The 27,544-nt window shown below is 37.8% G+C and overlaps 3 protein-coding genes across 8 annotated transcripts in view; 1 reads left to right on the forward strand and 2 right to left on the reverse strand.

The window, feature by feature from the left end:
- Rbm48 (RNA binding motif protein 48) lies at positions 1-25,913 on the forward strand. Of its 4 annotated transcripts, none has more exons than XM_069996491.1 (6): positions 1-125; positions 1,010-1,200; positions 3,336-3,481; positions 5,312-5,874; positions 9,669-9,773; positions 23,943-25,913. In XM_069996491.1, exons 1-5 carry the CDS (start codon positions 15-17, stop codon positions 9,753-9,755), a joined length of 1,098 nt encoding a protein of 365 aa, XP_069852592.1. In that variant the 5' UTR covers positions 1-14; the 3' UTR covers positions 9,756-9,773; positions 23,943-25,913. The 4 variants fall into 4 exon arrangements, with proteins under 4 accessions (XP_069852592.1, XP_069852588.1, XP_069852590.1 ...); XM_069996487.1 differs by having other exon boundaries at positions 9,669-9,769; positions 23,943-25,911; XM_069996489.1 differs by lacking the exon at positions 23,943-25,913 and adding an exon at positions 13,558-14,428 and having other exon boundaries at positions 9,669-9,769.
- Positions 10,247-20,013, reverse strand: LOC138809679 (calaxin-like). The gene is made up of 6 exons (XM_069996495.1): positions 17,927-20,013; positions 15,332-15,484; positions 14,328-14,432; positions 11,803-11,954; positions 11,076-11,180; positions 10,247-10,382 (listed from the first exon to the last, which is right to left on the reverse strand). Exons 1-6 carry the CDS (start codon positions 17,982-17,984, stop codon positions 10,326-10,328), a joined length of 630 nt encoding a protein of 209 aa, XP_069852596.1. The 5' UTR covers positions 17,985-20,013; the 3' UTR covers positions 10,247-10,325.
- The window catches only part of Fam133b (family with sequence similarity 133 member B), a 23,087-nt gene continuing 15,638 nt past the window's right edge, over positions 20,096-27,544 (reverse strand). For all 3 annotated transcript variants that reach the window (XM_069996494.1, XM_069996493.1, XM_069996492.1), the window contains 2 exons: positions 23,677-23,724; positions 20,096-22,790 (listed from right to left, as the gene is read on the reverse strand). In XM_069996494.1, the coding sequence (XP_069852595.1) occupies positions 22,697-22,790; positions 23,677-23,724 (142 nt within the window). In that variant the 3' untranslated portion in view covers positions 20,096-22,696. The remainder of the gene's footprint in view (positions 22,791-23,676; positions 23,725-27,544) is intronic.

Here is a 27,544-nt window from a genome sequence, read left to right on the forward strand (position 1 = left end):
GGAAAACAGGCAAGATGGCGTCGAGTGATGGCAAGCTCGGGAGTTTGTTAGAACACCACGTCCAAAGGGCCGTGTGCGACACGCGGGCCAAATATCGGGAGGGCCGACGACCTCGCGCTGTCAAGGTAAAGTGATTTTAGCTTCACTCGCGGCCGCCGATAGCTTTGCCTGGGCTCTAGTCCCCCTAGCCAGCCTCACTAAGACACGGCCAGGCTGCTGTCAGCGCTCGCTCTCGGGACGGGCGGCTTGGGAAACCCAGGCTCTGCTACCAAAGGTTATCACTGCTCCTTTGGTTAACTTCCAGAAAGCCACTCCGTGGGAACTGAGCTTTGTTTTAGTATTTGCTAGGTGACAGCCACTTAGTATTCGTTGGATGATTATGCCCAGCAACTTATGTCCAGCCAAATTTTGTGGGGAAAATCTATCTATCTATCTATCTATCTATCTATCTATCTATCTATCTATCTATCTATCTATCTATCTATCTCTCTCTATCTATCTATCTCTATCTATCTATCTACCTACCTACCTACCTATCTACCTATCTATCTAATTGGCCTGGATGGTGTGTATATGCTTTATTTAGAAACTCTCACACTTTTGGATTTTTTTTTTTTTTGGTAGTGGGGCTTGAACTCGGGGCCTTGGTGCTGTCCCTGAGCTCTTTAGCTCAAGACTAGCGTTCCACCACTTTGAGCCTCAGCGCCACTTCCGGTTTTTGAGCGGTTAATTGGAGATTAGAGTCTCACGGGGACTTTTCTGCCCGAGCTACCTTGGAACCAAGATCCTCATATCTCAGCCTCCTGAATAGCTAGGATTACAGGCGTGAGCTACTTGCGCCCAGCTAGAATGTTCTTTATGCAGAGAATGGCATATTAAAAATGGTGGTTTTTTTTTTTTGTCTTGTTGTAGATCAAGTAGAAAAAGCCCTGAGTATTTAACGAAAGAGCAGATTTGTTTTAGGCTTATATGTGAAATAAGTTTAACAAGCCCCCACTCCCTTTTTTAGGTGTATACAATCAATTTGGAATCTCGTTATTTAATAATACAAGGAGTTCCTGCAGTGGGAGCCATGAAGGAATTAGTTGAGCGATTTGCTCTATATGGTGCTATCGAAGAATATAATGCTCTTGATGAATACCCAGCGGAAGACTTTACAGAAGTTTATCTTATTAAGTTTGTGAATTTGCAGAGTGCAAGGTACTGTGCTAATTAAGCAGTGTCTCTTTTCCTTTAATGATATGACTATCATTTTGGCTGCAACCCTGATCATGCCTGAATTACTCAAAACTTAATATGGCTCTATGTTCTTTTCATCTTCCCATCTCCTGTATTTTCTTTTTTTTTTTTTCTTTCCGTGCTAGGGATTCACCTTCATAGCATATGAAGTTAGTAGTAAAGACCACTAAGCCATATAACCAGCTTTTCCTGCAGTCTTTTCAAAGCTTACCCTTACCCAGAGTACTATTTCCATTACATCCTTCCCATGCTTAACTGAGTAGACTAGAGTGGCTTTGAACTCACTGTGGTCTAGGCTGGTCCTTCTGTCTCAGCCTCTCCAGTGCTGGAATTACAGGTGTGTACCACTATAAATTTCTTTCTTGTGTAGTGTGGTAGATTAAAAATGGGATTTGAAGTAAATTTTCCCATTTTATTGCTTACTAACTTCAAGGTTTTTTTTAATCCTGTTAAGCCTATTTTTTTAAGCCCAGTATTAAAAAGACCTGTATCTTGATGTTGTATGAAGTTGTAAAGGCTTAGAATAGGCCTTCTGTTCAGAGTAGAGAGAATAACAGCACTTTCAGAGAATAACAGCACTTTCAGTTCTTATATCATGCTTCTATGTGAATCAACCCAAATTTTACCACACTTCTATATGTCAAACACCTAATATTGCAATGAGGCTTAAGTAAACAATGACTTTACTTGGTTTTATGTTAATCCTTTTTTCATTGCTAATCTTGTCTAAGGCCCATCTTTTCCTGGCTGTTGGTATTTAAAATTTTTATTTCTTTTTGATTTTTTCTGTGGTGTCATAGTAGCACCCATAGAATGCCTCAAAAGATTTCATGGGAGCTAGGTGCTGGTGGCTCATGCCTGCAGTCCTAGCTTCTCAGGAGGCTGAGAAAAGAGGATCGAAGTTCAAAGCCAGCATGGGCAGAAAAGTCTGTGAGACTCTTATCTCTATTAACCACTAGAAAACCAGAAGAAGATCTATATATAGCTTAAAGTTATAGAGCCCTATCCTCGAGCAGAAAAGCTCAGAGAGAGCACCCAAGCCCTGAGTTCAGGCCCTAGAAACCCCCCACCTCTGCCAAAAAAAAAAAGGCTTTCATAGGGTTATATGTAGTTCTTAATATGTTATATAATGCTCTTAATATGTAATCTCATTTTTGTAACCACATTTTGCTCTTTAAAAAAAAGCATATTCTCAACGCTGGGAAGGTGGTTTGGTGGTAGAGTGCTTGCTTCCCATGCATGAGGCCCTGGGTTCAATTCCTCAGCACCACATAAGCTGAAAAAGCCAGAAGTGGAGCTGTGGCTCAAGTGGTAGAGCACTAGCCTTGAGCTGAAGAGTTGGGGGACAGCACCCAGACCCAGAGTTCAAGCCCCACAACCAGCAAAAAAAAAAAAAAAAAAAGCATATTCTCTAGAGATTTTGTAATTCACACAGCACCTAATATAATAGACTCTATTTAAATATAGTCTGGATCCTACCTCCATAAATGTGTATATAAACTAGCCAGATTGTATAATGTGTTTCTGTTTTGTCACAAAACTGTTATAAGATGTTAAACACATGACATTACCTGGGGCAAGGTGTAAAATTCAATAAGCATTTGTTTTTTGTTTTTTTTTTGTGAGCCCTAGTATAAGACTACTGAAAAAGCTAAATCGAGTATAAACTAACTCATTTGACAACACAAAACCCATGTGACTTAATACAAAGAAAAACTCTACATCTTGAGCAAGGTTTCTGCCTCAGGCTAACCAGCTGAGCTCCAAGTTAGTTGAAAGGAAATGGTATATGTATGAATGGCTTCACTCAAAAATTAACAGGAGAGGAAAGAGATCAGTAAGCCAATGTCATCGACAAACAAAACATCTTAATTCTCAGTCCACTATGGGTGTGTATGATACATATAAATACACTATGAATTTGGGGAAAATATATGCATACATACCTACATAATATTTATATGTATTATAGGTATACATATATATATATATATGTATAAACCTGGACTTTTCTCCTTGTATCAATGTAGTATATACGAGGTAAGCTTTAATTCTAAGTATATTAATGAGCCATGTTAACATATATTTCCTTTTAGGATAGCCAAGAAAAAAATGGATGAACAAAGTTTCTTTGGTGGATTGCTTCATGTATGCTATGCTCCAGAATTTGAGACAGTTGAAGAAACTAGAAAGAAATTAGAAGAAAGGCAGGCTTATATAACAAGAGCTACTAAAACTAAAGGTATGGAATGCCTACTATTAATACTTCCCATGTGTCAGGTAGTCTGCTAGGTGTGCCATGTTGGAGTTGGTCTAGTGGGAGGAGAAGCAAGTAATTATCATGTTAGTAACTAAGCCACAAGTTTTGTGCAGCATTGTATTTTAAACTAAAGTGGACAGGGAGAGATATTAGTTCATAGAAGGTTTTCTATAGGATATCAGAAGTGATTGAATTTTAGTAATTATTACCCAGAAGGTTCTCTACTTCTGGGGATGGAAGAGATAGGAAAGTGAGTCAGGCAAGTTACCAATTAATTAACATCACAACCCAGGCAATGTTGAAATAGCAAGAGGGCCAAACAAGCATCATGCGTGATTAATCAAAATATAGAGGTTTTAGTGAAAGATAAGATTAAAAAGTAGGCAAGAAGTGAATTATAAGGGCCTTGTTTCCCATGCCAAGGAATTGAGTGTTTGACCTAAAAGCAGCCAGCAGAAAGACTTGAATGTCTATATTGTATTTTACTAAAATAAAGTAGGGATTAAAACCTACCTTTGGTAGAAGCCTAGCATTACCTTCATTCTCTGTTCCCTTTCACCTTAGACCTTTTCATCATGCCCCTCACCTCCAAATTAGATTTGAATATTGCTTCATCTTTAATGACAGCATGATATTGCTTTTTAAACTGTGACTTGATTGGTCCTGGATACTTCATTTGAGCTGCTTTTCACCTGCAAAATTCTAGCATTTCCATTACATATGATCTCACTGTAGAAATATATACAGAATTTACAAAGGTAGACTTTAAAATGTACCTCCCAAATATTAACCCCAACAGTTAGTAAGTATCACATAGTCAATTTCATGCTTGCCACACTTCCTGCACCTCACTCTGGTGTTATGATTAATTTTGGAAGGAGAGAATAGGCAGGAGTCTTGTATAGGCTCTAAAATACAGGTCCAACACAATATTGTTTGCTTTAATCTCCCCCCCCCTTTTTTTTTTTTACCCTTTTGGTGGTACTTGGTTTTTGAACTCTAGATCTCATTCTTGTTGATTGGGTACTCTATTACTTGAGCCATTTCACCAATACAACTTTAATAACTAAAATACAAATTAAGTGACATGATCTATTCTTGTAGTAGTGTATTTGCAAGCTATAAAAATAGAAGCTTTCTAGGGCTGGGAAGGTGGCTCAGTGGTAGAGCGCTTGCCTTGCATGCATGAGGCCCTGGGTTCGATTCCTCAGCACCACATAAGCAAAAAGAAAAAAGCTGGAAGTGGCGCTGTGGCTCAAGTGGTAGAGTGCTAGCCTTGAGCTGAAGAGCTGAGGGACAGCACCCAGGCCCAGAGTTCAGGTCCCATGACCAGACCCAAAAAAAAAAGCTTTCTACATTAGGACATAGAAAACTCTCCTAAGATCTATACTTACGTAGAAAATGAAAAGATTCAGAGAAAATGCAATGGTTAACTTTAGAGTGAGGATACAAAGAGGGATTCATGGGAGGAGTAAAATACACAAATAAAAAGAGTGAACTTATAATGATGGGAGCAAGGGAAAAGTGATAGTGGGCACAGTGTCCCTTTGTATCCTTTTAAAAGCACTTAACCATATTAATGCATTGTTGAAAGGGGTAAGTAACATTGATCGAGATATATTGTGCTCATAAATTGCTTTGTTAAATGGCAAGTACTTTATACAGCTAATTAAAGATAATTTTAAAAAATAAAAATTTTGGAGTAAAATTTGTTAACCTTTTAAATTTGTTTTTACAAATTATATGATTCTTAATGATGAAAACAACTAATGACCCATTTGTTTCCCTTTCCTTCAACTTTTAAATACAAAGACTATTGCAAGTCAAAGAGGAAAGTGATTCCAGAACATAAGCACAAAGATTTTAGATCAGACTTCCACTCAGATAGATCTGAATTTTGTGCAGCTTCTTTGAAGACTTCTGGGAACTCAACTACTTGTCTTCCTTATTCTTGTGAATTGCCTTTATGTTATTTTGCCTCAAAATGTACCTGTTCATCTGGGGAGCACATGGACAGACCATCAAATTCCTACAAGGATGATAGTAACCATAATGAAACTGTGAAGCATTGTAATCATACTAACTCTTCACAGAAAGTGCCATTAAACACTTTTAAGAATCCAGTACCTTGCTTGAATGCACAAAAAGACCTTATTTCATCAGAGGCAGTTGACAGATTTATGCCTAGAACAACACAACTACAGGAACGGAAAAGAAGAAGAGAAGATGACCGTAAACTTGGAACTTTGCTTGAAACAAGCACAAGCAGTAATGAGGTTATAATTGGACCTAAATTACCAGACATACCTAAAGTGGATTTGCAGGATGACTCCTTGAATACAACGGCAAACTTAATTCGGAATAAACTTAAAGAGGTAAGATTAAATGGAGGCATGGCTCAACTTGTAGAATGCTAGGTTTGAGTGAAAAAGCTAAGAGAGAGCACCCGTGTATATGAGTTCAAGTCTTAGTATTGGTACCACTCAGTCCCCCAAAAAGGTAATAAAGATAAGTGACAAAAGAGGGAAGATACTTTTTATTTATTATTTTTATTTTTATTTTTTGTTGGTGATGGGGCCTGAACTCTGTGCCTGGGCACTGTCCCTCAGCTCTTCAGCTCAAGGCTAGTACTCTACCACCTGAGCCACAGCACCACTTCTGGCTTTTTCTGCTTATGTGATGCTGAGGAATCGAACCCAGGGCCTCATGAATGCAAGGCAAGCACTGTACTACTGAGTCACCTTCCCAGCCCCTGGAAGATAATTTTTAAAAACTTTTAAGAGTACAGTTTAATTATAGAAGGAAGATTATTTGTGATAACTATAAAATTGTAGTTATTTTTTTTTTCCATTTTCAGGTATTCTTTTCTTCTGGTGGTACTGGGGTTTGAACTCAGGGCCTAGTGTTTAATAAGTATAGGTACTCTACTACCTGAGCCACATAATCATTCTTCATTAAAAAATTTTTTTTGGGGGGGGGTCTGGTCGTGGGGTCTGAACTCTGGGCCTGGGCACTGTCCTTCAGCTCTTCAGCTCAAGGCTAGGGCTCTACCACTTGAGCCACAGCACCACTTCTGGCTTTTTTTCTTTTTGCTTATGTGGTGCTGGGGAATCGAACCCAGGGCCTCATGCATGCAAGGCAAGCGCTTTACCACTGAGCCACCTTCCCAGCCCTTCATTTAAATTTTTGGTTTTTTTTGGGTCCGGTTGTGGGGCCTAAACTCTGGGCCTGGGTGCTGTCCCTCAGCTCTTCAGCTCAAGGCGAGTGCTCTACCACTTGAGCCACAGCGCTGCTTCCGGCTTTTTTTCTTTTTGCTTATGTTGTGCTGGGGAATTGAACCCAGGGCCTCATGCATGCAAGGCAAGCGCTCTACCACTGAGCCACCTTCCCAGCTCCATCATTTATTTAAAAATATATTTTCCTTAAAATATATTTTTTTCCTATAGTTCTTAAGTGAATTTGATTAACATTTATTGTGACAGTAATTGTTTTCAATGATGAATCTGATGTGTTTTTTATCACTGTAGATAACAAAATACTAAAGCAATGTTTTCAGTTAATTAAATCAGTCTGATAGTGGATTCTAGCCCTCCTCTTTTTTTTTTCCTCAAAGCTCCTTAGGTGGTTCTTATACAAACTAAAACTGAGAAAGAAAGCTAGTATAAGTTATGTCTCTTCAGAGTTATTATAGATAAAGTTAAAATGCTTATTTTGCTTCTATGATATATCCACAGACAAAAGTGAGATTAGTTTGTTTATTTAGCATTGCTGGGAACCAAACTTAGGGGCTGTGCATGTTAGGCAAGTACCTACATCGCTAGTCCAGAAGATGAGGTTTCTAAAGATTGGGTCTTAGGTTGCTACATTGTTCTGTTCTTTTTTTAAAAATATCATCACATCATAGTTTTTATATTACTTACATAATCATTTCCTAAACACAAATAGGAAACATTTGGATTAGCTTTTGAAAGAAAATTTTTTTGTTGGGTGGAGCAAATAGACCATTTTAGATATCTTTTTTTGGTTGGTTCCCCCCCCCCCCCCCCTTGGTCTTGGGGCTTAAATTCAGCCTTGCCCTGTCCCTGAGCTTTTGTGCTCAAAGCTAGTGCTCTACTGTTTTGAGCCACAGAGACACTTCTGGTTTACTGGTGATTAATTGAAGGTCAGAGTCTCACAGCCTTTCCTGCCTGGGCTAGCTTTGAACTATTATGCTTTTTTCAGCCTCCCGAGTAGCTAGGAGTATAGGCATGAGCCACCAGTACCCTACTAGATATGTTTTTTGTGTGTGTGTCAGTCCTGGGCACTACCCTGAGCTTTTGTGCCCAAGACTAGTGAGTTACCACTTGAGCCACAGCTCCACTTTTGGCTTTTTGGTGGTTAGTTGGAGAGCCTTATGGATTTTCCTGCCCTAGCTAGCTTTGAACTGTATTCTCAGATCTCAGTCTGCTAACTATTACAGGTATAAGCCACCAGTGCCAAGTCTCCTTCACATAGATTCTTTTATTTAAAAACTTTTGTGGCTAAGGGATGGATTATTTAATAAAAGTAAAACTCCATTGGCATGGATTTTATGATTAAGTCTTTCTAAGTTTTTCAGTTCCTATTTGCACATTGCTTCCTTCAGATACAGCTAAACCAAGTACAGATATAACTAACTATACCTGTGTCTCAGCCAGAGCTGACTGTATTTTCAGAGTGAAGTCAGAATTCTAGAATAATGAAACAGTGCCAAAGAGAAATAGTACAATTTACAATTTCTAATACTTTTCTATTTCAAATAAAGACTATCTTACTCTGCTTTGACTTATTCCCACTTTTTCTTATGTTTTGGCATTTTTTCCCCTTAGAAACTCGGGGAGTATACAGTTTTCTGCTCATTTCTCCAAGTTTTTAGTCTCTTCAAACAAACATGTCTCTATCAAATATTAAGTGAGTCAAAAATGAAAAACCAGCCTGGTGCCAGTGGCTCACACCCATAAATCCTAGCTACTCAAGAGGCTGAGATCTAGAGAATTATGATTTGAAGCTAGCCTAGATGGGAAAGTCCTTAAGATTCCACTTCCAAAAACAGGACTGGAGGCATGGCTCTAAATGGTAGTATACCAGCTGTGGGCAAGAAAGCCAAGCAAACTTAAGGCCTGAGTTCTGGGGGAGGAGGGGATGGAGGGGAAATGCAAAACTAAAATACTAATCTGAATCCATAAAATAACAAGTTATCTTAGATCTACAAGACAGTGCTTTAGGACAGTATATATTCAGTTGTTTTTCAGTGTTTGAGATCAAACCCAGGGCCTTAAACCTGCTATTGAAGTACAACCCACCCTTAGCCCTCTCTCTGTATTTTTTTTTTATCTTGGTAAATATCTTTAGAAATTTTGTTTGTTCCAATGTATGGACAGAAACAACTTCACTGTCTACTTCTGTCATAGGATATAACTTTAACTGCATCTATTCTTGTCTCAAAAGTAATGGCAATGCTGTGCACTGGTAGCTTACACCTGTAATCCTAGCTACTCAAGAAACTGAGATCTGAGGATTGCGGTTCAAAGTCAGCCCTGGCAAAGGATTGCAAGAGACTCTTATCTCCAATAAACTACTCAAAAAGCCGGAAGTAGCGCTATGGTTCAAGTGGCATAGTGCTAGAGCAAAAGAAGCTCAGGGACAGCTCTCCCAGGCAGAGTTCAAACCCCAGGACTGGCAAAACAAACTAATGGCAGTGATTGAATTTTTACATGCATATTCTTGGGCTTTTTTGTTTGTTTTTTGGGGTTTGGGAGGATTTTTTTTTACTCCTGGGATTTAAACTCAGGTCCTTGTACTTACTAAAAAACTGCTCTATCACTTCAGCCATCTCTTAGCCTTTTTTTTGGTTTATTTTTCAGATAGAGTCAGTTTTGCCTGTGGCAGCCTGACTGCCATCTTCCTTCTTATGCCTCCTGTGTAGTTGTGATTGTAAGCACACACCTCCACATCCAGCATGGGTTTTTTGAGACTTGGTCTCCCTAACCGTTTTGTTTGGGCTGGTCTTTCACTCCTGATCTTCACTTCCTAAGTAGCTGAGATTAGAGGCATGGGCTTCATGCCTGGTGATAGCCTTCTTCTTCTAGTAATTTATTTAATCTTGTCCAATAAGAACTAACTTTTAGTGATTCTTTTTTTTTTTAACTAGGTAATTTCATCTGTACCAAAGCCTTCAGATGACAAGTTGGAACATTCATGTCCAAGTCGTCCATTAAAACAAAGAAGAAGAATATAGATTGCCATTAACAAGTTGGTATTTTCCAAAGAGAAATTTTTTCCTTTTTTAAAATTTCTGTTATTCCCCTTCACTGAGCTCATGTCTACAGTGCTTACTCAGGAGATCAAGGTCTGAAGCCACCCCAGCAGACAATCTCTGAGGCACTGATGTCCAGTTGACCAGCAAAAAGCTAGAAGTGGAGGTATGGTTCAAGTGGTAGAGCACCAGCCATGAGTGAAAGAGTTAAGCAAGACTGAGATGCCCTGAGTTAAAACTCCAGTACGGACACATACCAAAAAACAGGTTTTTTCCTTTGGTGGTGCTGGTGTTTAGACTGAGGGCCTCGTGCTTGCCAGATAGGGACTCTACTGCTCAGCCATGCCTCGATCCCCAACTACTATTTTAAAATGTACATTATGTAATTTAATTCATATTGTTTCTCTAATATTACAGTTTCATTGAGGAACTTTTCTTGTTAATATAGCATTGTTTCATATCACAATAACTGCAAATTGAAGCGAATATAAAAAGTTTTCAAAGATACATAACCAGGATCTGTTTCTAATTTTAATGTAAGTATTGAGCAATTCACGTTTGAAAAGTCATGATGTTTCTGAATGCCAAGGCTTCAAAATGAAGACAATTCTGTAAAGTAAGAAAATTAATAAGCTATTAGAACCAAGTTAAAATTAGAAGTTTACATGCTTTTGTTAACTTTTAGGAAAAATTTACTTGATTTATAGCAGTTGAAAAACCAGTTTGGGAAATTCTCACTTTTGAATATCACTTTTTTGAATATCACTTTTTTCCATGTTGAAGAAAAGTAGAGCTAATCAAAGAAAGGAAGTTTTGCAAGCCCAATCATGAAGCTAATCATTTTAACTCAGAGTCACATATGAAAAGCCTCATGAGCACAAATAAAACACTATAAAACTGTTGGTATCTAGGAGTTTTGAAAGCCTTTTTATTTTTATTATTTGACAGCAGTTGGGTTGAAAGAGGTGAGGATTCTAGCAATTTATAGTTGGTTCTAGCTGAATCTACTCTTTTCTCAATGTTTTATCACTGAATAAAGTCAGTATATTCTGGGTTTAGTTTGAGAAAATATTTCCATTGTGTTTAAAATGAATTGCAAGTCTAAAGTGCTTACAAGGTCAAAGTCTTTAGTCACTGAACTAGTCAATAGTTCTTTGTAGGGCCCCAAACTGGGTTGAGGAGGCTGATTCCTTTATAATTGCCTAAACTTCAGTAATAAGCTACCTATAAAGTCTAACAAGTATTCGCTGGCTCTTTAAAGTTTCCCTTGACCAGTTTGGGCTTTTGGTACTTGTACTTTACCTTTGCTTCCGGTAAACATGGTCCAAACACCTCCAACAGAAGTGTGTCTTTTCTCACTGCTGTCTCAAAGTCTGCAAAAGATATCTTGCCATCATTGTCATAATCCTAAGAAGGAAGATAATTTCTTGATAAGTAATGGTCTCTTTTTTACTATCAGCTATCAAAAATAGCTGTCTAGACTTAAGGTGTTACCAAATAAAGCAGCATTCAATGTTAACGAGTTGGATCATGCCTCCATATAAATTAATGAGGTTTACTGATAGTAAAATATTTGAAAACAATAATCTAACATTTATTTTCTATAATGATTAATGGCCCAGCCATTCTCTAAATATTTATTGGCATACACTTTCAACAGGACTATTCTAGGTAATGGATAAGACAGAGAACAAATACAAACTGACTTAAGAGTTACATTCATTATGGAGGAAAATCAATAATTTTTCTTTAGCTCTATGCAACCTATATTTGATTGAATGTAATGCAATATAGCTTTTAGTTTTTCCTTTTCTGTTTGTGCTATACTAGGACTTGAACTTGGGGCCCAGATACTGTCCCTTAGCTTTTTTATTTAAGGCTGACACTTTACTACTTGAGCCACAGTTCCATTTGTAGGTCTTGCTGCTTAATTGAGAGATAAGAGTCTTACAGCCCAGGTTGGTTTCAAACCATGGTCTTTAGATCTCAGCCTCCTAAGTAGGAGTGCCCAGCAGTTTTTCATTCTTACCATTTTCTTCAGTGTTAGATCTACTAACTCGCTTATTCCTTCATCACTCTCTTCTTCAGGTGACTGTTGGTATAGACTGTTCTTCAACATGTCAAATATTTCTTCTTGAGAAATATAACCATCTCCATTCAAATAATAAACTTCAAAACAGACTTGAAAGCATAAGAAGTTTTAATATGTGAATAAGAATAGTTAAAATATTATTAATCTTCTGGTTATTTCAACATTAGATACTAATATATAAAGACAAATTTTCTATTACACATAAGTTACTCATCTCAATTTACTATAGAGTTGAAAGATTTTAGGATAGTAGGTTCAGTCATTACCTTGATCTGCTCTTTTGCAGTCCCAAATTATCAAATATATCCTCCCCAGAGTGACTTCCATGCCTTGCTTCTCCCTGTGTCCCACACAAGAGTTCACTCAATTGATCCCACCAGTGACTTTACTCAGGTCCAGGGGGAGGTACAGAATTGTAGGAATTTTCAGTCTGTAGTCTAGTTAAATGTTTTGGCAAAAGTAATAGCACCCAGATTTTTTTTTTGTTTTTTGTGCGTCATTGGTCTTGAACTCTGGGCCTGGGTGCTGTCCCTCAGCTCAACAGCTCAAGGCTAGTGCTCTACCATTTGAGCCACAACACCATTTCTGGTTTTCTGATTGTTTATTAGAGATAAGTTTCACAGCCTTTCCCGCCTGGACTGGCTTTGAACCACAATCCCCAGATCTCAGCCTCCTGAGTAGCTAGAATTACAGGCGTGAGCCACCGGTGCCCGGCCAGAAAACTTTTAGAGTACTAGATTAGCTGTATTAGTTAAATTTCTTCAATCTATAACATACATATGAGTTTCATTCTGAAGAAAGTATTTTCCCCTGAATTAATTTATCTTTAAATGTATAGGCAACATTTTAAGAAGTAGGATTTGAGTACAGAAGTTTTTTAATAGTGTGATAGTTTAGTCATGTACAGTTGCATTTGGTGTAATTAATCATTTTCACCAATTACTAGTATTAAAAGGATTTATATCCCTAAAGCTTAGCTTTTCACTTCTCAGTGAGATTTTTGTAAAAGAATACTACAAGGCCAGTAGTATATAACTTATGCTTGCCTAACAAGTATGAGGTTCTAGGTTCTATCCCTACCCCTACAAAACTATATAGAACAGCCACCACTATCACCACCACCACAAAAACACTGAACCAGGTTTAAGTGGTAATTAGAGAGGGTTAGCAATGGAAGCATGACATTGATCAAGATACATTGTACTTACAGATAGATAATGTTGAATTGAAGGCTTTTATATAACTACTTAAAGATAGTTTAACAAATCACAAATGCCAGATTTGGTGATTTTTAGATATAACTTTTTAAATGTATTAATTTAGAGATCTTTTCAATATCTCAGCCAAATCAAGTGAAGAACAAGGGATAAAAATAATGCTTATTTGGGGCTGGGAAGGTGGCTCAGTAGTAGAGCACTTGCCTTGCATGCCTGAGGCCCTGCACCACATAAGCAAAAAGAAAAAGAAGCTGGAAGTGGCACTGTGGCTCAAGTGGTAAAGCACTAGCCTTGAGCTGAAGAGCTGAGGGACAGCGCCCAGGTCCCAGAGTTCAGGCCCCACGACCAGACACCCCCCCCCCCAAAAAAAAATGCTTATTTATGGAGAATTCTGCAATCTTTGCTAAAGCAGTTAGACATTAAACAGTTTGTTTCCCTGAAAATTGATATTTGAAATTATTTGTATTATTTCCAGAATTCTTGAAAGAATCCAAAGAGTAACCAGAAGAACCCAGAGAACACCAGAAGAGTAAAACATCATCCCACTGGGACAAATCAGCGCTTAGTATTAGACAAAATTGTAAATTGGGAGGTCATTGTCTTTGGCATTGAGTGAGCTCCATTGTAGCACACTTCCCTTTGAGCTTAGATTACCTTCATCTTTCTCTCCTCAGTGATCTGTAACAACTCCCAACATTGTGAGTTTCAACATCAGGTGGTTAGTGTGTGTTTAATCTGGTTCTGTGTCAACCCCTCACACATTTTCTTTGGTGGAATGACAAAGGATGGCCCCAAAGGATTTGCACAGCTGCAAATCAGGCCCTGTTTCATGCTGAGCCCAGAAGGCAGCCTTAGAAACTAACCTTGCCAGCTGATCAGAGTTGATACAAGCCTGACCCTGAACTGCTATTAGTCTGGACCATAATCCAAAGACATCCTAATGAGGGCCATTCTGCTGACACTTGATTATTAAAGAAAAAAACTGAAGGCAATGATTTGGGGCCATTGGGCTAGGGACTCTCCCATGACCTTATAATTAGGGCACTTTTGCTTTTCTCCTCTTTTCTTTTTCTTTCCTTCTTTCCTTCCCTCTTTTTCTTCTCTCTCTCTCTCTCTCCCCCTCTCCCTCTCCCTCTCTCTGCTATCATGAACCCCTTATTTGCAAGGCTGTTACAGTGATTTCATATTTTTAAATACTTAAACCTACAGAATTGGCAATATGTGTCACTAAGCCAGTAACCTTACACTTGAGCTTTTCTTCAAAAGTCCCTCGAAGAAACACTGATAATCCTTTAATCCATTCTATTACATTGATGTAATTATCACTGTCTTTGTCAAATGCAAAAAACACTAAAAGAAAAAAATGTGTTTTTAAGTGTATTATAATTATTTTTTGATTCAACAATACATATATATAAATATTGTACACTTTAAAGATCTGATCCTGGAAATGATTACAGTTAATAATTTCCTATTTTAAATATTATTTTTTCTTTGATATTCCCAAGGTCAATGAGTTATCCTTTTTTTTTTGGTTAGTCGTGGGGCCTGAACTCTGGGCTTGGGCGCTGTCCCTCAGCTCTTCAGCTCAAGGCTAGCACTCTACCACTTGAGCCACAGCGCCACTTCTGGCTTTTTTCATTTACGTGGTGCTGGAGAATCGAACCCAGGGCCCCACTGAGCCATCTTCCCAGTCCCGAGTTATCATTTTTATACTGACAATTTTCCATTTTTTGAAGAAAAAGTCAAGTAATAACAAACATGTCTAAAATACGTAATTCTATTGATTTTTCGTGTGTGTGTGTGTGTGTGTGTGTGTGTGTGCGCGCGCATGCGTGCGCGCGCACATGCACGTGTGTGCACCTGGATGGGACCTTAAACTCAAGTCTTCTAGTCTTGCTTGACTTTTTTGCTCTAAGCAGGCACTCTATCACTTGAACTACACCTCCACTTAGATCTCAGCCTCCTAAGTAGCTAGGATCAAAGTATAAGCCAAAAGCTGCTTACCTTAAAAAAATTTAGTTCATTAGTGATTTCTCAGAGCTATATAGTTATATGAAATTCTGAGTTTGTGTTAAAAATCATCCTCATAATCAAACTTGTTTGGAATGCTAGCTACACTTAGAATTTTACCTTTCTAGTTTTTTAATTAAAATAAATCAGTCTGATGACAACTGAATACACACACATGCACACATGTATATAGTTTGCATCTCAGATTGGCATATTTAAATCTTACTATTCCTTACCTCTGTTCATCAACATGTCATCAGTCATTCCAAATATGCTGTACAGGATCCCTCGAAATGTGTTACGATCTAACCCCTTATCAAATCTTCCACCACTTCTTTCCACCAAGCTTTGAAAAAGATTTATGAGACAATGTACCTCACTTTTTTTGACTGAAAAAATGAAAAGACAAAAAATGTTAATTATTGAGTTACTCAGTTATAGTTTACTAAGCAGCTTTTTTGTTCTTATGATGTCAGGTGGCCTGGGCCTAATGTAACCATCCCTTCCCCCTAACCTCCCAAAAAATAAGGACTTTTTACTTAGGAGTTTACGTAATTAAGGTAGGTTTAACTCACAAGTCTTATACAGCAGTATATAACTGCAAAATTATGTAAGAATTCACACTCCTCCCATAAACATGTAAAGGAGGAAAAATGTGCAGTGGGAAAGAGGAGCTGGCTGTCTTCATGGGAAAAGTTGACTTTGAAGTAGCATTAATTTAGGTATGGAGTGGAGCATTCTAAGGACAGTACGCAATGTGAGTTAAAGAAACAGGCAGAATTAGATGCTGAAGACACCTCATTGGTGTCATGGCAAACTGGCAAGAAGTGAAAATTGAGGTAGAAGAGGAAAAGATCTCGTGTTTATCATTCAGGAACAATGTTTCTCATGACATCATCTTTTAGACTGCTTATGAGAATCAACCCTCTTTCCACTGTTCCACATTTGGCAAATATGCAGGTTTGTAGGACATGCCTCAGCTTTGCTAAATAATTGCTAAGTCAGTGGTCCCAGGGATTAGTGTGTACGTGCCTGGGTTCATACATATACATGTGTTTGTCCTTTACACAACTCAGAGCCTTGTTTGGGCTTGCTCAGCTGTCATGCTACCAACTTGAGCCACACCTCCCTCAGCTTTTTGCTGGTGTTGGAGATAGTCCAGTGTACTTTCCTGCATGGTCTGGTTTCAAACTGTGATCATTCAGATATGTCTCCTGAATAGTTGGTATTACAGGCAGGAGCCCATGGTGCCTGCTCAAAAAGTATTGGTTTAGCATGTTTAAAACAAACTCAATATCCAAGAGTGTCTAGCACACTGGTAGGCTCTTAATGTTTTTGTCAACCACTTGTGAATTGAAGTACTAGTCAGATTTAGAGGACTGTAATTGGAGAAGTTAAGGAATATGTTTGACGAGAGTCATTTCCAGATGTCAAACAAACCAGTTAAGTAATGTGAAATGACTCAATCATTTCTAAATGCCCCATTTTCAGTGATTTTACCTGTAGTGAAAAATTTGAATTTCCAGAGACAATACAACTGGGGTGGTATTTTTGACACAATCATTTCATTGATTCTGATGATGTAGATATTCCTATACTTCAAGAGTGTATGCCAACACTGACAACTTTGTGCCTCAGTGCACACTGAAGTTCAAAAATTAAGTCAGTAACAGAGGAACATTAAACACAGGTCTTGTAAGAATGCATAGCTTGCTCACCCATTAAGTGAGCCATGAGATCAACACCTTCTGAAATCGCATTGTTTTTGATCTGTTGTCTACTTTCGTAGCCACTACCCATGTATGTGACTGATACCTCCTGCCCCCCTTTACCCCCAAACTAGCTAGTGAGACCAAAAAAATGGAGTTTTAAAGTTAGTTGTAGCTAATAGCTAATGTCTTAAGATGTGGAGGATCATGGTTGGAAGCCAGCCCAGGCAGAGAAGTCTGAGACTCTTCAAAATAACTAGAAAACATGTAAGCTGGAGTCAGGGCTCAAATGAGCCATGGCTCAACTTGGATCCGCCAAATGGAGGACCCAAGTTCAAACTATAGTACCACCATAATCAACTCTACAATGAATCTTAGGTAACAGCTATACTCTGAGATCAATCAAGTAAAAGTACAAGTCCTCTCTGCCAACCAATGGGTGAAAGCATCAGATACTGTTTGAGTCTTGGTCTTGGGGAAAAAACCCAGAAGTGTTCTTAATGATTCTGTAACAGTGGCTGAAATGAACTTCATCGGTGTCCAAAAGATTGAGGATTACCAGTCAATACTTATGCTGAGAAACACAGATTGCTTAAGTTTTTTTAGGACAAGGATTAAAAAGAAAATTATTAAATCTAAGTATCTTTAATATGCAAACACTAGCCATGTGCAAAGCAATGTCATCAATTCAGCATCTAAGTATCCTATGTATTTTTTAATCCTCTAGAGTGATTATCTACCACTGTGGGGTTTGTACCAGACAACTAGGGGCAGTGAATGCAGTAAACCTTTATAATTTAGAAATTCTGATTACATTTCAATGTAAGCTCAGCCCTAGGCTAGCAGATTACCTTTATCACTTATACCATGTAAAATCCTCAAGCTATTTTTACTAAATAGGACACCCAAGCATTAAAACACTTTCCGTGTAAGTGCAAACACAATTATTCACTTACCTAACTCATTTTTAAAGTAACCTAAATATTAGACATAGAGAGACTCTAGTGTTACAAAGTACTCATTAATACCTAAGTAGTATGTTTCCAATTAGTATAACTTAACATTTGCATTTGATTGAACCAAAAATGCTCAGGTAGTGTTGTAAGTCTGGTCAGTACTTACAGCTTTTGACAGTTTTACAGATGGATTCGACTAGTTTCTTCAGAGCCCGCTGCTCCATGCTGAGTTTGGCTTCAACACACTGTACTTCCCAGATAGGCTTGCTCCAAGCTTGGGTGTTCTAAACAACTGCTGATCCCATAGTTCACCACGCCAATCTCTCACTATGGAATGTGACCACAGAAACTTCCTAGCAACCAAACAGAACCTTTTCAAGTAACTGGAAAACCTGGCAGCAATGGTTGCTACCACTCAGTACATATTAGGGGTTTTCATTAAGGTTACTGTGATCTGAAGCATTGTGGCAATTTCAGCATATACTTTTTCTTGAGGGCTAAACATAATCGAATTAGTATATCATTCTATTGCTATTCTCCCTAAAAATATTTCTGTATTTGAACATGATAGTTGAGATGGAGGTTTCTCAGCTGATTTCCCAGGCCATAGACCGTTCCCTCTAAGAGCATAACTTTTAAACTCTAACCAAACATCTTTTCATGAGACTCAAAGGTTTTCAATCTGGAATCTTCTGAAGTGTAAAAACCCATTTTCACCTAAGACTGGTAGGAAAACGTGATGTAAACGAAAGCTCACTGAAATGTCCACTGTTCTAATTGATGTCTAGGGTAATATCTTGGTAGGGAAAAAAACTATTGAGGCATCTGGTAGCCATCATTTTGGTACGGCAAGAAAATCCTCTGAAACTACTTTTAGGGATGGTTTTCTTTGTTGTTGCTAGGGCTTGAACCAGGACTTTGTGAATACTGGACTGACTATGCCCTTAGCCCTAGGCTGAAATTTCTGAATTATTTTTAAGTGTATACTGGAGATTGAGCTTAACATGTCCATTTATGTGTATATCTTGATCAGCCACACCTTTAACATTCACCTAGCCTAGCCACACTCCTTTTCCCAGTTCCATTTTTACTTACATACATTATTGTAACTGCATTTGCTCACTAGTTACCTCACAGTCAGAGGAAGTTTATGAATAAGTCTTGTTTAAGCTTCCTAATACTCATTTCTGTTAAGCTGCTTATTAGTTCAAAGGGATTACACCATGGAATCTGTCCTGCATAAACCAGTTTGATTATAGGCATACACACACATGCACACATACACACGTGCATACACACATCATGCATGCAGATGGCCCTGTATTTATATTTTAGTCTAACATCCATGTATGTGAGAAAACATGACCTTGGTCTTTCTCAGTATTTTTCTCCAGATCCATTTCCCTGAAAATGAATCTTCCTGATGGATAAAATTCAAATGTCTATACATACCATATTTCTTGAGAATCAATTATAGGGCATCTGGGCTGTATCTGGTACTTAGCTACTGTGACTAGTGCAGCTCTGAATGAACAAGGTGTACTGGTACAGTTACTGTAACCTGATTTGTATTATTTTGGATAAATGCCCAACAGTGGTATCACTAGATTAGAAGGTGGCTCTACTTCTGTTTTTTTTTAATAATCTCCAAATTGCCTTCTATAAAGGCTGCACAACTTGATGCTGCACATTCTTGATGATGGCCATTCTGGCTAGAGGATGAAATACTTAAACAATTTTTTTAAATTAGAAATTAAATGTAGGGCAATATATTCTAGTTCCTCTAACTGAATTTTTATTAAAGTATAAGAGTAAGTTTTGCTGGGTTCTGGTTGCTCACACCTATAATCCTAGCTACTCATGAGGCTGAGATCTGAGGACTGCAGTCTGAAGCCAGCCCAGGCAGGAAAGTCTATAGAATTATCTCCAACTTCTCAGAAAGGCCAGGCATGGCGCTGTGGCTCCAGTAGTAGAGTGCTAGTCTTGAGCTGAAGACAAAGCTGCTCAGGGACAGCACCCAGGCCCCTTGATTAACTCATGGGGGGGAGAGGAGGGAGAGGGAGAGGGAAGGGAGGGAAAGGAAGGGAGAAGGGGAGTAAGTCTTACAACAAGGTAGATAAAATTAGAAAAAAAAAAAGTTCTCACAAAACTTTCATTCCAAAAATAGCAGATAAATGCATGATTTTAAAATTTCTTAAGTGTGAAAATTTTAACCAGAAGTTGGCCCTCAGCTCTGAAAGAATAATAATAATAATAATAGTTCACACTTGGTTTTACCAAGGCTAGTTTGTTGTTTATGATAACAGAAATTTAAAGAATGGGTCTTTAGCACATCTTGATGGAAGAACATGAAACTGTATTCTGGATAAATAAAACTAGATTGATTTTAAAGCACTTAAAACATCTAAATATTGTAATCCAAAGTAACTGAAAAAAAAAAAGTAGAAGTGACATAAGGCCATTCTTTTCTATGTAGACACTCATCCACTTCTGCCAGGTAGTCCCATTGTGCAAGTTACATGCTTTATGTTTATAAAACTCATGAAAGAGAGTAGTCTGATGCTGTTTTGCAACATTTAACAGCTACAGTATACACAACTGACAACATTACTCTGGCATATATATTCTTGTATCATTTTTGGGAAGACTGTTAAGGTTACTGCAGAGAAACAATGAAATGATGCTTCTCTGAGAATCATCAGACTGAAAAGAAAAAGCTATTTGCCAAATCTCCTCCTTCCCCTCATCCCCAATGTCTGAAACAGTTGCTTCTAGTGGGACAGAACTAAGGACCAGTCTATAAAGCTGCACTTGTACACTGAAATATACAGCAAATAAGCTGATGATTTTAATAGCATTTTTACAAACAGTTCTGAGAATATAAAATGCCCTCAATTTTATGTACTCAAGTGTGTGTAAAAAGCCAGGCACTGCTGGCTCACGCCTATAATCCTAATTACTTAGGAAGCTGAAATTTAAGGATCAAAGTTTGAAGTTAGCAGACAAATCTTCAAGACTTATATTTTCAAGTAAACAGCAAAATAGCTACACTGAAGATGTGGTTCAAGTGGTAGAGTGCCAACCATGAACTGAGCGAGAGTGTGAGGTCGAGTTCAAATCTCAGTATTGGCACATAAAAAAGTTGTTTTGAGACAGGATCTCTCTATATAGCCCAAGCTAGCTTCAAACTCACAACTACCTCAAACTTACAATCCTGCTTTAGCCTCCCGAATGCTGGGATTATAGGCATGTTACCACCATACCTGGCATGCATACAGGTATCTTTATGAGAAAGCAGTATGAAGCTTTAAGCATTAAAAAACAGAAGGAAAAATAAAAACTCTTGAAATGGTTTGTTTTTGGCTTAACCACTAAAACCTTGAGGGTTTACTTTACCTATTACTAATACCTACTAGTATTTTACCTTTGTAAGTTTACCTGTGACTCAAAGGGAGATTAAGAGCACAGCTATTTTTAAGTAAAATAGCTATTTATTCAGCCTCTTGTCATGCCAAAATGCTCTGTGCATATACCACTGTAATTAGCAAACCTTTTGAAATAGGTAAAATTGTACATCAAATTACATTTCTTATTACCTGATTATATAAAAATGTAAAATGAAACAATTTATCAATTCCTTTTAACATTCCTAATAATTCAGCAGAATATCTGAGGCACAAAATCTTAGTAAAATGACACAGAAAGAGAAGTAATTCTCACTTAAAGTTAACTTACCATATTTTGTTACTAACATACAAAGACAACAAACTTTTAAAATGTATTTACTAAGATTCTGGCAACAGCTTTATGTAACAAGATATAGCATATCAAGCCTGCACTCAACTTGTTTATGGTCTCAGCTTCAATATGAAGCTGTTAAAAAAAGAAAAGAAATCCCTGCTTTTTACATGCTAAATATCGTGGCAAATATGCCATTAAACATAGTAATGAATGTAAGACAGCAAGAGTAAGGAGTTAACTAAAGCTAAACATTGCAGCCTAAACAAAATTTATACAAAAAATAAAGGTAACAATCACTGGTTACATAAAATTTTCTTGACTGGTTAAAACTTAACAGTATAAAACATGCATTTTAGAATCTTCAACTATCCATTTCAAAAAGTACCAGTGTCTATCTGAAACTATTCCTCTCCAAAGTCAAAGTGTAGTCAAAATTCAAACAACATAACACATTCTAATGCTAAAAAACATTCAGTTATTATAGATGTGGAGGTAAATTCCGAGCTTTTGGGGTTTTCTCATGCTGCAAAGGGCTTCACATCTCTGACTCACTCAAAGCAGCACACAAAATCCAAGGATGTTACTAAGCTCAGTAAAGGACAAGACTGCTGGCACCCAGCTCTAAACTCCCCAGGAAGCATGGCTGCTGTGTCCACAAAAATAGGATGTGTGAGGATCAAAGGCACGCTATTCTGGTAGCTAGATAGCAAACCACCCTCCCGCCTTAAAAGTTCCTTCCCAGGTAAATAAAAGTATACAGGGGAAAAAATTAAAAATACACTTATCTACAAGTAAAGATTTTTGAAGCATTAATGTAATCCCTACTTCAAAAATTTTAACTAGAATCATCTGTCATTTCTGACTGCATCTTAAAGATACATCCAGATTCAATTTCTGTTTATCCATAGATATATCTAGTCAAAAGTATTAGCTTTATTCCCAAATGTCTTAACCACTATCATGACTGCAGTGTGTGTAATATCTCCGAGAGTTATCAAGCACAAAGGAGAAAGAAGATGCTCAAAAAGCAGGCAGCAATCATGACCTTCCAAACAGCAGCACCTGAGTGGCTACTGTAGAGTCCAGGAATAATTTTAGAAACAAGAAAGTTCATGCATTTTAGTAAATATGTCATAATTTTCACAGTTGAAATTTTCTTAGACATTGCACTTTCTTTAAGGGAATCCAGGTTTTTCTAAATGTTACGATGAATCAGGACTTGAACTAGCAGTCTTCTTTTTCTTCTTTTTACTGTGTTTCTTATGCTTCTTTTTCTTTTTTGTCTTTTCCTGTAATGAAAATTCCACATTAAAGACATTACTACTGGGAAATATGTAAACAAAGAACATCTTTACCAAAGTATGTCTAAGCTATTACAAACAATCCACACAACCAAGGGGAAAACACATCTCTTGAAAAGTCTATAAACAGTCATAATACAAGGAACAAAAGTTCTTGTCAATTTTTATAAAATAAGGAAAACAAAATCTTAAGTCATTGGCATGTTACCACACATTCTAACACAACTTCTTGTAGAATAAATTTAGTAGAATATTATTACTCATGTTATAATTTCTAAAGGCCACAAAGTAAAACTCAACTGTCGACAAAATGACAGATTTTAGGAAGAGCAAAAATAGTAATTTTTATTTTTAGTGAAATTATTAGAATAGAAAATGCATTGCTATTCTCTTTAATTCTCTTTGCTACTTCTCAATTTTCATAATGCAAGATTGGTTTTAAAAAAGAGTAATCAATATTGGTGTGTCATTACAATGCCACTTTCCTGCTTATTTTCCACTGCAGGTAATGCTTTAAAAGGCTTTTTCTGTTATTCCGGCTTTGGCTGATCTAGAAATAACTTCAGAAGACAGAAGAAATCACCATATTTTAATGCACCTTAAAAAAAAGTCATGTGCAAGTTTGAGCTTCTATTTCTAACAGTAAGACATTAGAAAGTCTTCATTATCTTAGAAAGGTAGATCTTGCCACCAAGGTTGTCTTTCTTTTTCCTAAGCCAATTTGATTCTCTCCTATCCATCAAGTGAAGCTGCTGAGCACCACTTTTCCCAATCCTTTCTTTTTCACAGTAAATACAATGTGTTACCATGACTCATCTTATACTAAACCAGAACAGTCGAGCTGTTGCCATCTAAAAACATAAGAAATACTTGCTGTTGCTCTTTCTCGTTCATCACTGCTTTTCTTCTTTTTTGCTCGTACCTAAATGTTGAAATTGTGGAGGAAAAAAACCTGTAATTTTTGCTCAATGCACTTTTCTTTCAAATTCTAAGGCATCTTATATATTTTCAAAAGTTAGATGTAAAAAATCATTCTATCAAATCACATTTTAAATAATCCGTTAGATGACATTTCAGTGAAAACTACATAAAAGCAAGATTTTTAAATCTCAAGTACTATTCCCTTATATTGTCTTTCAGTAACCGCAACAACAAGCAGAGTGGTCTGTGGGGAAAAAATGACGAGCTCTGAACTAACACAGAACAAGATCTGTATCCTATCCACTGGTTCCTCATCTATGAAAAGGAAGGGATATCCGCCGTCCAGGTGCTATGCCTGGAATACAGCAGGCACTTCTCCAGATGTTGCCAACAAATGGTGGGTCCACATAGAGTGTACTCAGTACAAACCAACTGATTAAAATCTTCATGGGTGACAACTATCACACTATTTCTATTTCATTTTTGCCTTTTAAAGTGTTACTTTGGATTTTGTTTACATTGAAACTTGGTAAAGCTCATATATATTAAATACAAATACAAATGAAGATATTTTGTATTAAGCCTTACTTGTTTTATTATTCAATATAAACATAATTACTATAAGCCGGGCGTTGGTGGCTCACGCCTGTAATCCTAACTACTCAGGAGGCTGAGATCTGAGGATCGCAGTTCAAAGCCAGCCCGGGCAGGAGAGACCGTGAGACTCCTATCTCCAATAAAACCACCAGAAAACCGGAAGTGGCGCTGTAGCTCAAGTGGTAGAGCACTCGCCTTGAGCTGAAGAGCTGAGGGACAGCGCCCAGGTCCAGAGTTCAAGCCCCATGACCGACAAAAAAAAAAACAAACAACAAAAAACAACATAATTACTATAACACTATGAAGTATAAAAATTACCTAATTTCCTCTGTGGGATATGTGTGCTAGGTGACTACATGACAAAAATAGATGAAAGTGTAACTAATGACAGAAGAAAACAACTAAAAGAACAGTCAACAAGCATTAGAGACCATTAACTTGCAAGAGAGTGGCAGTTCTTTATAGAAGGCACTAAAAATCTGTTATTTTTAAGTAGTAGGGAGGTTCCACAAAAGACTCCACCTAGAGCTCCCCTATGACCCAGTAATCCCATTTTTGGGCATTTACTCAAATGATTACAAACAAGATCATACTAAGGTTACCAGCACAACTATGTTTACTGCAGCAATATTTACCATAGCTAAGATATGGAACCAGGGCTGGAAAGGTGGCTCAGTGGTAGAGCGCATGCCTTGAATGCATGAGGCCCTGGGTTCGATTCCTCAGTGCCACATAAGCAGAAAAAAAAAAGCTGAAAGTGGCGCTGTGGCTCAAGTGGTAGAGCGCTAGCCTTGAGGTGAAGAGCTGAGGGACAGCACCCACGCCCAGAGTTCAGGCCCCATGACCAGACCCCCCCCCAAAAAAAGATATGGAACCAACCCAGATGCCCCTCAATAGATGAATGGATCAAGAAAATGTGGTATATATACACAATGGAATTCTATGCCTCCATCAGAAAGAATGACATTGCCCCATTTGTTAGGAAATGGAAAGACTTGGAAAAAATTAAGTGAAGTAAACCAGGTCCAAAGAAACATAGGTCCCATGGTTTCCCTTATTTGCAATAACTAGTATATGTCTGAGACAAACACAAAAAGTCAGAAAAGATGATGTTAAGCGAAATGAACCCCAACATAAGGACACAAGTGGTTTTTTTCTTTCTTGCTATTGTTTCTAACATATTTATAAGGTACCATGTGATTTTGTTGTTGTTGTTGCTTTGTATGTTCCTCCCCCACAGTATAACCCCTGTTTTCACTTATTTGATGTTGGTATAATTTGGGGAGGGGAAGGGAAAAATCAAATTGTTTAAATAGGGATACAGGTGGACCCATTGCAACAATGAGATGTACAAAATGACAAAATGCTATATTGGAAAATGAATTTTACAACTTTGGTGGGGTGTGGGTGGAGGGAGTGTAGTAGTAGAGATGGGAAGGCAGGGATGATAGGGGAAAAACCAAAGGAGGAGGCAACAGTGCTTGATAAGAAATATACTTATTACCTTGCTCATGTTATTGTAACCCCTCTGTATGGTATTTTCACAATTAAATAAAACTTATTAAAAATAAAAAATGTTATTTTTATCATTATAATAACTAGGAGATCGCAGATAAACACTGTACCCATATTCAGACAAGCAGAAGCAAGGGATGCTACGATGCAAGATTTAGAAGAACATCTTACATGACTAGAATAGCCTATTAATGATTTACTAATGAATCTGTTTTTATGATACAGAAAGTAAATTTACTGTAAATATACTGTAAGTATGAATACAAAGTATCTTGTTTGAGATTTTTTTTCTTGGGGGGGGGGTCCGGTCATGGGGTCTGAACTCTGGGCCTGGACGCTGTCCCTCAGCTCTTCAGCTCAAGGCTTGAACCACAGCGCCACTTCCGGCTTTTTTCTTTTTGCTTATGTGGTGCTGAGGAATCGAACCCAGGCCCTCATGCATGCAAGGCAAGTGCTCTACCACTGAGCACCCTCCCAGCCCACTTGTTTGAGATTTTAAGATACAATGTTTGCAGGCCACAGAAATAGATACAGGGAAGACTACTTTATTTCATTAAGATCTTCACTGAATTCTGACCACATATTGGAAAGTATCATTAGTGACAATGCCACTAAATACTTATAAATGCATACGTTATGTACCAGCTCTAGCCTGCACTGTTAACTGATACTTAAACATTTATATACTGAAATACACATTATAATTTACTTTTACTTCTTTATATTTCTAGTAGGGGACAGTAATGTAAAAGTTAGTGGGGAGCCAGGTGTGATGGTACATGACTATAATCCTAGCTACTCATAAAATAGAGAAATAGGATGGAGCAAAAAAAAGTTAGTGAGCACATAGTGACATGCCTATAATCCCAACTGCTTGGACTGCAGTCTGAAGCTGGCCCAGGAAAAATGATGCCCTATCTGAAAAATAATGAGAGCAAAAGGGCTGGGGGGAGGAGGGGGGCGTGTAGTTCAAGCGGTAGAATAGAACACTTGCTGAACAAGTATGATACTCCAAGTTCAAATCCAACTAATAACTCTCTAAATTAGTGTAGTTTATATTAATTGTGAATTTCATCTCAAGGAGCATTACTGCTATAAACTGGGGGCAATAAATCTGATGGGACTGAAAGCCATTATTCACAGATCAACAAATCAGAAGGGAGACTGACACAAACGAGAAAGGCAAAACTCAGGAGAGTTGAGGAATAGAGTAGGCAGAAATAAAGCTAGGTAGGTCAGATGCAGCAGCAGACTGGCACAGAAAAGAGATGAAATCAGAAAAAAACAGGCCCCCCCTTTTTTTTGCGGGTCCTGGGGCTTGAACTCTGGGCCAGGGCGCTATCCCTGAGCTCCTTTTGTTCAAGGTTACCACTCTACCACTTGAGCTACAGTGCCACTTCAGGTTTTTTTCTGAGATTAACTGGGCATAAAAATCTGGAGGACATTCCAGCCTGGCTTCAAGCCACCATTTTCAGATCTCAGCTTCCTGACTAGCTAGGATTACAAGCAGGAGCAATTGGCAACTAGCTCAAGCTTTCCTTTTAACAAAGAAGATCAGCACCTCAATTCTTTTTTGCATTGTTTGTAGGTGAACATGTGGATCTCTAAAGAAAGGTACAACTTTAATTCAAAATGACTTTAGTGCAACCTTGGGTTAGATTTTCTGCTAAGAGTTATGGAAACTGTAATCATCATTTACTCTGACCCAT

The sequence above is a fragment of the Dipodomys merriami genome, unplaced genomic scaffold, assembly GCF_024711535.1.
Source record: "Dipodomys merriami isolate MVZ:Mamm:240054 unplaced genomic scaffold, mDipMer1.0.p SCAF_5, whole genome shotgun sequence".
Classification (NCBI taxonomy): domain Eukaryota; kingdom Metazoa; phylum Chordata; class Mammalia; order Rodentia; family Heteromyidae; genus Dipodomys; species Dipodomys merriami.

What these genes read in the sequence shown, in the direction of transcription:
- Rbm48 (XM_069996491.1), top strand. Translation starts at nt 15, where the DNA reads ATGGCGTCGAGTGATGGCAAGCTCGGGAGTTTGTTAGAACACCACGTC. An exon ending in GACGACCTCGCGCTGTCAAG is followed by an intron (nt 126 to 1,009) that starts GTAAAGTGATTT and finishes TCCCTTTTTTAG; the next exon opens with GTGTATACAATCAATTTGGA. An exon ending in AAGAGCTACTAAAACTAAAG is followed by an intron (nt 3,482 to 5,311) that starts GTATGGAATGCC and finishes TTAAATACAAAG; the next exon opens with ACTATTGCAAGTCAAAGAGG.
- LOC138809679 (XM_069996495.1), bottom strand. Translation starts at nt 17,984, where the DNA reads ATGGAGCAGCGGGCTCTGAAGAAACTAGTCGAATCCATCTGTAAAACT. An exon ending in CTGTAAAACTGTCAAAAGCT is followed by an intron (nt 15,485 to 17,926) that starts GTAAGTACTGAC and finishes TCATTTTTTCAG; the next exon opens with TCAAAAAAAGTGAGGTACAT. An exon ending in CATGTTTACCGGAAGCAAAG is followed by an intron (nt 10,383 to 11,075) that starts GTAAAGTACAAG and finishes CTTACTTTACAG; the next exon opens with AATTGTCTTCATTTTGAAGC.